Source organism: Sardina pilchardus, chromosome 18, assembly GCF_963854185.1.
Source record: "Sardina pilchardus chromosome 18, fSarPil1.1, whole genome shotgun sequence".
Taxonomy (NCBI): domain Eukaryota; kingdom Metazoa; phylum Chordata; class Actinopteri; order Clupeiformes; family Clupeidae; genus Sardina; species Sardina pilchardus.
The window spans coordinates 29,556,569-29,569,068 of NC_085011.1; the positions used below are offsets into that span (position 1 = coordinate 29,556,569).

The 12,500-nt window shown below is 47.7% G+C and overlaps 1 protein-coding gene across 3 annotated transcripts in view; it reads right to left on the reverse strand.

The window, feature by feature from the left end:
* The window catches only part of lyst (lysosomal trafficking regulator), a 109,288-nt gene that overhangs the window by 8,633 nt on the left and 88,155 nt on the right, over positions 1–12,500 (reverse strand). For all 3 annotated transcript variants that reach the window (XM_062520413.1, XM_062520411.1, XM_062520412.1), the window contains 11 exons: positions 12,347–12,408; positions 11,780–11,835; positions 10,815–10,967; positions 9,120–9,364; positions 7,621–7,687; positions 7,202–7,358; positions 3,548–3,688; positions 2,977–3,194; positions 1,721–1,951; positions 1,142–1,331; positions 1–41 (listed from right to left, as the gene is read on the reverse strand). The exon at positions 1–41 is cut by the window's left edge and continues 96 nt beyond it. In XM_062520413.1, coding sequence (XP_062376397.1) covers positions 1–41; positions 1,142–1,331; positions 1,721–1,951; positions 2,977–3,194; positions 3,548–3,688; positions 7,202–7,358; positions 7,621–7,687; positions 9,120–9,364; positions 10,815–10,967; positions 11,780–11,835; positions 12,347–12,408 — 1,561 coding nt within the window. The remainder of the gene's footprint in view (positions 42–1,141; positions 1,332–1,720; positions 1,952–2,976; positions 3,195–3,547; positions 3,689–7,201; positions 7,359–7,620; positions 7,688–9,119; positions 9,365–10,814; positions 10,968–11,779; positions 11,836–12,346; positions 12,409–12,500) is intronic.

Genomic DNA, 12,500 nt, shown 5'->3' on the forward strand with positions numbered 1-12,500 from the left:
GGCCGACCACTGGATATCTGTGCTGTGCATGCTCCTCACGCCTACAGGGACCAGATGAGGTTAGCCTGTGTGTGTGTGTGTGTGTGTGTGTGAGTAGTACGTCTTAGAGTGTGTCTCTACCTGTGCCAGTGTATGTGTAGAATTGCAGGCAGTCTTTGAATGTGTTGACGTGTGTGTGTGTCTATAGTACAGTACAGTACAGTACAGTACATCTGAGTGTTTGTGTATGTGTATATGTCCATGTGCGTGTATGTGTGTGTGTGTGTGTGTGTATGCGTGCACACAAGATTGCAGGCAGCCTTTGTGTGTGTGTGTGTGTGCCTGTGTGTGTATGTTTGTGTCTTTGTGTGTATTCCTCATCTGTAAGCATCTGCTCCTGATCAGTGTAGTCTGACAGAAATGAAGAGGTCTGTGTTTATCTCTGAGAGACCTGTCAGCAGGGTGCAAAAATCAATGTGTCTGTGAGTGTGAGTGTGTGTCTGTGTGTCTGTGTGTCTGTGTCTGTGTGTCTGTGTGTGTGTGTGTGTGTGTGTGTGTGTGTGTGTGTGTGTGTGTGTGTGTGTGTGTGTGTGTGTATGTTTGTGTGCTTCAGTCTTCAGCTCTCGCTCTCCCTCTCATGTGTGTCTGGTGCATCTGTTAGTTGGAGAGATTATTAGTCTGTGTGTCTGTATGTGTGTGAGTGCCAGAATGCGTGTGCGTGCGTGCATGCGTGTATATTTGCATTCATGTCTGAATACTTGTTACTATTGTGTGTGTGTGTGTCTGTGTGTGTGTGTGAGTGTGTGTGTGTGTTTGTGAGTCATCGTATTTGTGTTAAGAACTGAATGCGACGAGTGGGAATGCATGTGTTTTTCATCCATATGCTTGTATTTCTGTCCATGTTGGAATATTTGCATGTGTTGGAGAGAATGCTAAAATGTGCATGTATTCCTGAGACTGTGTGTGTGTGTGTGTGTGTGTGTGTGTGTGTGTGTGTGTGTGTGTGTATGAGTGTATGTGCGTGCATGTGTGAATGTGCTGGTGAGTCATAGTGTGTGTATAAAAGCATAGAGCATATGAGTGTCAGAGTTTGAATTGTGAATGCATGTCTGTGTGTGTGTGTGTGTGTGTGTGTGTGTGTGTGTGTATAGCTCTAGCTCACCCTGCTCCTTGCTGTAGATCATCATGAGGCAGAAGTTCCGGGAGAGGCCGCAGATGGCGCGTGTGGGCAGGGCGAGCAGGGAGCCGAACCTCTCTCCGTGCGGCTGGCTGAAGCACACCACCGGGTCCGGCGCGCTTGGGGAGCCCACGTACTCGCCCCACTTCAGGCCCTTCACCCACGGCAACGGGCTCTGAGGAGGGGGAGGGGGACACCACACGCAGTCAGTCAGACAGGTAGACAGACAGGTAGATAGGTAGACAGAGCGTGCATATGTGTGTGGTGTGTGTGTGTGTGTGAGTCTGAGTGGCTCTGTGTGTTTCTGTGTGTATATCTGTGTGTGTATGTATGGCTCTGTGTGTGTCTGTGCGTGCAAGTGTGTGTATATCTGTGTGTTTGTGTGTGTGTGTGTATGTATGTGTGTGTATGTATGCATGTCTCTGTCTCTGTGTGTGTGTGTGTGTGTGTGTGTGTGTGTGTGTGTGTGTGTGTGTGTGTGTGTGTGTATGTATGCATGTCTCTTTGTGTCTGTGTGTGTGTGTGTGTGTGTGTGTGTGTGTGTGTGTGTGCGCGTGTCCGTACCGGGTGTGTGATCTCTTTGGGCTGCTCGCGGTTCTCCCTGAAGGCGAGCTGGACGAGCAGGCCCATGGCGGCGGGCAGCTCCCCCTCCATCAGGAGCTTGGGCGCCGCGCGGCTGATGTGCGACGCGCTGAACAGCTGGCGCGGCGTCTGCCCGTACGTCTTGATCATGGTCTCCAGCGCCCGCCGCTGCACCGGGTCCTCCACCGCCGACACGTCCATGCCAAAATACGTCTGCGCGGGACAGAGTCGGGCACAGGGGGGACCCAAGGGTCAGGGGTCAACTTTGGAAAACGCACCCCAGACTTCACCTCCAGGAGCATGAGTTCAATTGTTTCCCTGTGGAACTACAGTAAACTACTGACTGTTGCAACGTGCCTTGCATTCATGAAAGCCGCTTAATAAGTTAGATAGAGTTTAACTTTTGATTCTTTTTCAACAAAGGGTCGTTACTTAGCTACCTTCCTTAGCTAAGTCAGAGAGATAGCTATTTAGCTAAATACAGTATAAAATATCATAGCAACAACATATACACAATCAATTTCTACCTCACCTGACACTCGTTAACACTTTGGAATACTCGTGTTTCGGTGATGAAAGAAGCATGTCAGTGTGAAACACATTCATCTGCTCACTGAGCTGCATTTGAGGGCTCTCCTTCAGCTGGTATTCCATCATTAGATGGCTGTGCAATTCTACAAACAACTTACAAAACACCGGCCTTTAACCACCAGGGTACTACCCCCTACATATAAGAGTAAACAAATATATTCTGCTATCACCAGGGTACCCACTGCATATAAAAACAAAACAAAACTGTTATTTTCTCACCAGGGTACACATTACTTACAGAAACAGACTCTACTGCTCTTTATCCTCTGGGTGCGTCTATAAAGATCTTTATTACTTGCACTGGGCTGGCCTCCGGAAACTGCAGGGGTCTCTCCAATAATGTCCAATAGTCTATTTATAACCCCACACATTTCCAGACCTGCAAAAGCACCCTGTACACCTGTCCACGCCGCACCTTTCCAGACCTGCAAAAACACCCTGTACACCTGTCCACCCCACACCTTAAGACCTGCAAAAACACCCTGTACACCTGTCCACCCCACACCTTTAGACCCGCAAAAGCACCCTGTACACCTGTCCACCCCACACCTTTAGACCCGCAAAAACACCCTGTACACCTGTCCACCCCACACCTTTAGACCCGCAAAAACACCCTGTACAGCAGCAAGAGCAGGAGGTTGACTGACCGCGGGGTGGAAGACGTTGATGGCGTGCACGGCGGCCTTGCCCTTCTGCTTGAGGCCGAACACCAGGTCGATCCACTGGCACAGCGTCTGGGACACCTGGTCCGACTCCAGGGCCTGCCGGTGGATGAGGACGAAGAGGCGCGGGTCATTCCGGGCCCACGGCGGCAGGTTCACGTGGTTCACCCGCTCGCTGTTCTGACGCACGCCAAAGTCAAAGCCTGGGAAAGGAGTGGAGGGAGGGAGGGAGGGAGGGAGAGAGGGAGATAGAGAGAGAGAGAGAGAGAGAGAGAGAGAGAGAATGGAAGATAAGTAAACAGTTTGTTTGTTGTTGCTTGTTTGATGTTTTGAACTGAGCTCCTACAAGAAACAGAATTAGTAAGTGGCATTAATGAGAAATCAAAAAAGGCGCAGCATGTACCAGAATCAATATTAACATTAATTGAAAACGGCAAGCAACACCATGGCGTCATGTTCAACAATTCACAAAGATGAGCTATGCTATTTGAAAGCAGACACACTTCAAATGCGCGTATATATATATCAGACATATTAAGCTCAGTCCTGCTCTTACCTTCTCTGTTGACCAGGAACTCTGGCAGATAGAAGAACTCGGGAATGAGCTCCTTGACGTCCGTCATGGACTCGTAGGAGGACAGCCTCCATGTTGTGTTCATGGAGTGGAATGTGCGGTCAGGAATATCGAAGCTCTGATCTGCGTGAGCCCAAACACAGAGAAACAAAACAAAACAAAACCCGTTCACTCTAGATTCACAGCCAGCACCTCGACAGCAGCTCTCACAGGGGGAGAGGGACAGGGAGGGAGAGAGGGAGAAGTTCAACACTCCTTTATTAAACTTTGAGAGAGAGAGAGCTAGAGAAAGGGGAAGAGCAGAAGGGAGAAAACGAGAAAGAGATGGAGAGGGAGGGAGGGAGCAGGGAGATATAGAGGTGAATCGGGAAAAAGAATCAGACAACAAAGGATGGGATCTCCCGCCCATCTCTTGTGTTCAAGGCCCCCATGAGACACAAACGGTCACTTGAGTTCATATTAGCTGAAGCCCTCCTGCTCCTGTCTGGAGATCCTCTTCTGTCCAACCAGACAGGTGTTCTTAAATATTTACAACCTCTCCCATGCAAACAGCTGCCTGTCTGTGAAATAGCAGACTATACAACAGAAGCATTTCCTATTAGTTACCTGTGTAATTGAATTTGGGCAAATTTGAACCCAGTGTGGCATTAAACAGAGGGCAAACATCCCTCAAACACACACACACACACACACACACACACAGACGCACACGCACACGCACACGCACACGCACACGCGCACACACACACACACACACACACACGGGGTGAAACAACTGGGGGTTTTTAGGGCAGTAAAGTAGTCCAGTGGTTACGTAAGCACCTGGGCTGGCAAAAATGGGACATTTCTGTGATCTGGGCTTTCATGTGCAAAGGTGAGGAGATAAACACAGCTGTTGGGCTGAGCATGAGCAACCGCCCGTAGCTACCAACATGGGCCCAACACTAGCAGACATAGTTATCTTATTACACACAAACACCAACATGGGCCCAACACTAGCAGACGTAGCTATCTTATTACACACAAACACCAACATGGGCCGAACACAAACACTAGCAGACATAGCTATCTTATTACACGCAAACACCAACATGGGCCCAACACTAGCAGACGTAGCTATCTTATTACACGCAAACACCAACATGGGCCGAACACTAGCAGACGTAGCTATCTTATTACACGCAAACACCAACATGGGCCCAACACTAGCAGACGTAGCTATCTTATTACACGCAAACACCAACATGGGCCGAACACAAACACTAGCAGACATAGCTATCTTATTACACGCAAACACCAACATGGGCCGAACACTAGCAGACGTAGCTATCTTATTACACACAAACACCAACATGGGCCCAACACTAGCAGACGTAGCTATCTTATTACACGCAAACACCAACATGGGCCCAACACTAGCAGACGTAGCTATCTTATTACACGCAAACACCAACATGGGCCGAACACAAACACTAGCAGACATAGCTATCTTATTACACGCAAACGCCAACATGGGCCGAACACTAGCAGACGTAGCTATCTTATTACACACAAACACCAACATGGGCCCAACACTAGCAGACGTAGCTATCTTATTACACGCAAACACCAACATGGGCCGAACACAAACACTAGCAGACATAGCTATCTTATTACACGCAAACGCCAACATGGGCCGAACACTAGCAGACGTAGCTATCTTATTACACACAAACACCAACATGGGCCCAACACTAGCAGACGTAGCTATCTTATTACACGCAAACACCAACATGGGCCCAACACTAGCAGACGTAGCTATCTTATTACACGCAAACACCAACATGGGCCCAACACTAGCAGACGTACAGTAGCTATCTTATTACACGCAATCACCAACATGGGCCGAACACAAACACTAGCAGACGTAGCTATCTTATTACACGCAAACACCAACATGGGCCGAACACAAACACTAGCAGACGTAGCTATCTTATTACACGCAAACACCAACATGGGCCGAACACTAGCAGACGTAGCTATCTTATTACACGCAAACACCAACATGGGCCGAACACTAGCAGACGTAGCTATCTTATTACACGCAAACACCAACATGGGCCGAACACAAACACTAGCAGACGTAGCTATCTTATTACACGCAAACACCAACATGGGCCCAACACTAGCAGATGTAGCTATCTTATTACACGCAAACACCAACATGGGCCCAACACTAGCAGACGTACAGTAGCTATCTTATTACACGCAATCACCAACATGGGCCGAACACAAACACTAGCAGACGTAGCTATCTTATTACACGCAAACACCAACATGGGCCGAACACTAGCAGACGTAGCTATCTTATTACACGCAAACACCAACATGGGCCTAATCCTAGCAGACGTAAAGATTTCATTACACTCAAACACCAACATGGGCCGAACACTGACATAGCAGACATAGCTATCTTAGATAAACAAACACCAATGCTGGCTATCACAATCTACAGTACACAATCTACTCAAAAGGTTGAATAAATACTTTATTAGCCTGTATGGAATTATAATCAGGTCCATCTGTCAACCAGTGCATGCCTCTCACACAACTTGAAAACTACTGATCCATTTTTATTCAAAGATGGTTACTACAGCTCAAAGATGTCCACCCAGATCCGAATCAGGGTGCTGGAATTTGGTTTCACTTTCTTTAACGTTGCGAGATAGGGGAAAGGGTCTGAAGTCACATGACTGCTCCTGTGTATTCTGCTGTGTATACACAGCCTCCAGTGCCAATCAATGAAGTCCACACAGCCCTGAATCAGTGGACTGACACCACCACCAGCACAACGGGAGCACTTACTGGATATTCACCTTCAGTTGCAGCTGGAGGCATACGTATGTGATGGACAAACCTTCCCCACAGCCATCATGCTTTAGGTCTATCTGACCAAATGCTCAGTAAGGACACATCTTAAAGGGTATGCCATCCTGAATGCCACACTTGTTTATACTATTATTGATTACAAAATTGATTATGTAAACTGATTATTTGTGATCTGAATAATTATTCTGCTTCAAGCCGCAACCTAAACTTGGATATTTAGCAACAAAATATGCATTGTGCTTGCCATCTTTCTAACGCTGGAAGTCAATGCATTCTTAATAGCCACTGTGCAAAAAAAGGTGGGATGAAGGTGGGAGTTGGGAACCTTTAGCTTGGCTATCACCAGACCAAGCTTAAGCTTTTAAGATTGAACATTAGTCTAGGTAGTCTGCTCTGTAGTTCTTACAGCACAAGAGGCATGATCAAAGGGCATAGTTCAAAAGACCAATCAGACCAACGATCCGGGTGCGCCAGGTGGGTAAGCCAGTTTGTGATTGGTCCCTGAAAATTTGTAACAGAAGCAGGATAGAAAAATGTGGAGGCTTCCAGCACTGAGCTGCAGGGCGAAATCGAAATCGCCCCAGATTGGTCTGGGTTGACCAAGTCTACCATTGATTTTGCTAAATTTCTTCAGCTACAGTATGAGGTTTATACACAGGGGCAGTTACTATGGTATAAACATGCTTTTGTTTATTTTAGCTTGCATAAAACTCTGTCCTGTGGCTTCTACACAATGCGGCTAATACACAGGAAATGACTGTAGGCTACCTTGGTAGGCCAGGAACATCTTGGTGAAGGGGGGCATCCTGACGAGGAAGTGGAGGACGGTGCCGCTGTTGGAGTAGTGGGAGCCGTAGTGGTAGGGCTGCACTGGGGGCATGGGGTCGTCCTCACGCGCACCCTTCTTAAACTCCTCCTCCAGGTACTGCAGGACACGAGGACACACACACGCAGGCAGGCACACACACACAGGCAGGCAAACACACACACACAGGCAGGCAAACACACACACACAGGCAGGCGCACACACACACACACACACACAGAGCTCCTTAGTCACAGACTTTAAAATGCATGCATCTAGTCTCAGGTCCTGCAACAGACATCACACACCTTAAATGTGATAAGACGTATGTATTTTAGCACACACACACGCGCACACACACACACAAAGAGGAAGTCATTACCTTATAGTTATCCACATAGCGATCCTCCTTCTCTTTTGACTGCACGGCTATGGGCTTGCTGAGGTTCCTGTAGAAGAGAGAGCACATGATCACATGGTCTCTGATCCATCATGCAATAATCTTCCCCTTCATCCATTCACCCCAGAGATCAGAGCAGACAGGACAGGCTGCCATCCTGTGGGATTTGTGGTCTCTCCACCAGGACTCTGTGTGTAGGTATCTCTCTCTCTCTCTCTCTCTCTCTCTCTCTGTGTGTGTGTGTGTGTGTGTGTGTGTGTGTGTGTGTGTAGGGCTTCATGTTAGAGTCCCTCTTGGGGCAGCACATCAATAGTCTACGTCTGGAGAGATTCACTTGACATGTCTATTAAAACCACAGGTCTCAAGCTGTTGCTGTGCGAAAAACAAAAAAACAAAAAAACAAAAAACGAGATCACCACTTTGAGTCCAACGGGCCCAACAAACCACCCACCCACCGCAATCATGAATAAAAACAAAGAAAATTAAAACCATAAGCATAAGAATGGAAACATCCAATCTGATGTTGTTCTCTACTAGTCTCTCTAGCACATGCACGCACGCAGGCAGGCACTCACGCACGCACGCACGCACGCACGCACGCACGCACGCACGCACGCACGCAGCTCTTCCTCAGATGGACGGAGGGTATTGATTATTACGTCAGGTAGAGATCACGAGCTGCCTAATGTGTATGGTCCACTCTGAGAGAAAGCACCACACACACACACACACACACACACACACACACACACACACACACACACACACACACACACACACACACACACACACACACACACACACACACACACACACACACACACACACACACACACACACACACACACACACACACACACACACACACACACACACACACACACACACACACACACACACACACGCTTTCACTGACCCTCACATTAATCAGATATGCTCCGAACGCTTAACTTTTTCAAAAACGTGACGATGACATACACTCACTCCACAAGCCCATCTTGTTGTAGCTATTTTTTGTAGCAGCTGCTGTTCAGCACACAGAGATCACTCAGATCATTCCATCAGTTAGACCATAAGGACGACGTGTGCTTGCGGTACACTGTGTCCATATATTTAAGCAGGCAATTGAGTCAGTGCTCCTCACCCACACAGTGCTCTGGAGCTTCCATTCAGATGGGATTGGAAGGCAAGCGAGAGTTCAGTGTGTCTGTGTGTGTGTGTGTGTATGTGTGTGTGTGTGTGTGTGTGTGTGTGTGTGTGTGTGTTAGATGTCTTGCAAGTCGATGGTATCGCTGGTGTAGTGTAGTGTAGTGTAGTGTAGTGTAGCGTAGTGTAGTGTGTGTGTGTGTGTGTGTGTCACCTGTAGATGCTGGAATCGTGCAGGTCAAGGTCTCACTGTAGTGTAGTGTAGTGTAGTGTAGTGTAGTGTAGTGTAGTGTAGCGTAGCGTAGTGTAGCGTAGTGTGTGTGTGTGTGTCTCACCTGTAGATGCTTGAATCGTGCAGGTCCAGGGTCTCGTTGGTGTAGTCGCGCAGGATGAAGGGGAAGACGGGGTACTGCATGAGGTCGTTGAAGGAGCGTCCAGCGTGCTTGTTCAGGTGCGTCAGGTACTCGAAGTTGGTGATCTGGCCCGAGCCCCAGAGGTGCGTCAGCGCGGAGATGTTGCCGTACTCCAGCAGGTTGGGCAGGTCCGACGTCAGAATGTTGTGGTACACGTCGTCACGGAACTGCAGGGACAGAGCGAGCACAGCGGAGAGGGTTAGAGATGAGTTCAATGAATAAGTCAAAATAAACTAGTAAATAAATGATGATGTCTTGAACCAGCGGTAGGTAACGTCGACATCACACCTGCAGCGGTAATGTTAACCTGGGTTTGATTCCCATGCGAGTCCGTGTCGCTTTGGATAAAACTGTCTGCTAAATATCAGTCAACTTTAAAACTTTAACTTTGTTTTATAAATACAAACAAACTCAATTGGTTTATTTTTCACCTCACATGACAACAAGCAGCAACATCTTTGGGCAAGTGTAACATATAAAATATTTAAACGGTAGATGTAGAAATTATATAAACCTTTTACAAAGACATACGGCACCAGTTCAGCTACATATCTCCTGAATTATCTCCTCGATGTGTTCAGCAATACAGTGTATCTCCTCAAATGAAACCCTTAAACCTACAGTACTGTGCCAGAAGCTAGGAGATAGTTCTGGAACACGATGCACATAAAAAACCCTGTCAGATAGGGGGAGGATGACGAAAGAACGGTGAAATGTGGATGGCTTTTGCACTCCACAGCAGCATCAACTTTAAACTGTAAACTTTACTTTAGTTTCGGCAACTTTTCGCTCTTAACTTTGACATCGGGAACTCACTCGAGGATGGAGGTTATTATGCCTCCCTCTGGAGCAGTATTTTTCATTCTAGCCACAGCCCTGTTGTCATATTTTAATTTCCTGAAAGAACCATTTGCTTCAAAGCAAAGGCGTCGTTTTATTTCCTCCTTCTTATCTCGCATTATTAAGACTGGGTTTTGGAAATGGAGGCGCAGCTACACTGAGGCTGCATACCTTCACCCACACTAAACAGAACAGACGAGGTGCCGGGAGGAGTGGGAATCTGCGGTCAGAGTACAAGGCTGTGCTGGTCTTGCCTTAGGGCCCGTCTACACGACACTGGCTTTTTTGAAAACCGGTGAATTTATGTTAACGGTTTGGCCTTGCGAGTAAACGACGCCAGCAATTTAAAAGGCTGTAACCGGGTTCAGCACTGTTGAATGCCAGCAGGACAATCCTTCCATTGACATGGGTTATATGTTATAAAGCTGGGGCTCGGAAATGGAGTGAAAACTACATTAAGTTTGCATACCCTTACCATAACCGCACAGATGCAAAATAGGGAGATGTACTTTGAATAATCTGTTTCAATTCTAATGCTCTTTGTTCTACTGATAACTTTGGGATCTTTAAAAAGCATCTAAAGATTTATCTGCGTATTCTACAGCTGTCTCTGGGTGCGGTGCTTGCCTTGGTGGTATGGAGCGCCAGAAGCAAGGTCCGGTCATGTCTAGTCTTTTTGAACTAGAGATGACATATTTGACCTCACTGAAGGTGTGTGTGTGTGCGTGTGTGTGTGTGTGTGTGTGTGTGTGTGTGTTCTCTATGCTCGGTGCTTGCCTTGGTGTTGTCGAAGGCCAGCAGCAGGGTGCGTCCGTTGGTGAGGAAGATCTCGGTGGCGTTGTCCCTCAGCTGCCACCAGCGCTTGTGCACCTCCTTCACCTCCTCGTACGTCCACGAGAACGACGACAGCTCCGTCTCACCGTGGAGAGTCTGCCGCGGAGAACAGCAGTATGGGTAAGTAGGAAGTACACACGACACACACACACACACACACACACACACACACACACACACGATCTATGGTCTTTTGGGCCACCACTGTTGACTTCAAGGCAGCACTGCCTGGAAGGCACTAGGGTTAGTCAAAGGTTATGGTTAGGTGCCGTGAAGCTGAAAGTGGGGGCCCAAAAGACCATCAACACACACACACACACACACACAGCTTGTGAGCACAGAGAATACACAAACACACTACACACTGCCACCATCTGGGTGAATATGCAAACTAAGACACATGCACATGTTCGCACGCACACATGCACCAACACACACACACACACACACACACACACACACACAATGCAAAGGGGTGTACATGTCCTGTGCTTACACAAACACACACATTGTTGTTACCCCTCCTGTCATCCATCATAACTAAAGAGTTGAGCTTGTTACTATGGTGCTGAGCTACAGTGAGGGTGCACCATCATAGTTACACTGCCCTGTAGTACAGGACACGGACACACACACACACACACACACACACACTGCCGTGTAGTACGGGTGACATATGCACATAACACACACACACAAACACGTGGGGGACATATGCACATACTGTAACACACACACACACGAACACGTGGGGGACATATGCACATAAGCAAAGACAGAATAACAGGAATCATCATGTGAAAGGGCCTGTATGCCCTGGGCACAGACACAGACAGTGCCAGAACAACACACACACACGCACACACGTGGACGTGATTTAGAAACACAAATGGGAGCATTGGGCTTACTTGAATGTCATGGGCCTCAGCTGCGTTATCCTCTACAAAGTACATCCCAGTCTTCCCTGTGGACCCACACACACACACACACACACACACACACACACACAGAAACAGAATTAGTGTGCAGACAGGATGTGAAGGGTCCTGTGGGAGAGATGATTATGGGGAGGAGATGTTGCTGTAGGTTTGGGAGTGGAAGAGAGAGAGAGAGAGAGAGAGAGAGAGATTGTGTGTGTGTGTGTGTGTAAGCAAGAGAGACAGAGATAGATATTTAGGGTGAATGAGGGCATTTGTGCGTGTGTGTGTATATGAAGGAGAGTGATTAAACTTGGCTGTGGAGATTAATGCGCGGGAGAGCGCTATCATGTGTGTGTTCCTGTGTGTGTGTGTGTGTGTGTGTGTGTGTGTGTGTGTGTGTGTGTCTGTTAGACAGAGGGAAGGAAATGAGAATAGAGTGAGAGTGTTGATATTTGGATGAAGATGCGTGAATATTGAGCCGAGTAGCCTCACCCCAAAGAAGCTGGTGTGTGTGTGTGTGTGTGTGTGTGTGTGTGTTGAGCTGAGTAGCCTCACCCAGTAGAAGCTCTCCCACAGTCTCTCTGGAGGGAGCAACACTAATGCACCTCCTGGTAAACCTGTAGGGTGACAAACACACACGGTCTCAGTTTTACACACAAATGGCCACACACACACACACACTTTTTAGTATGGGGATGTCTAAAAAGCC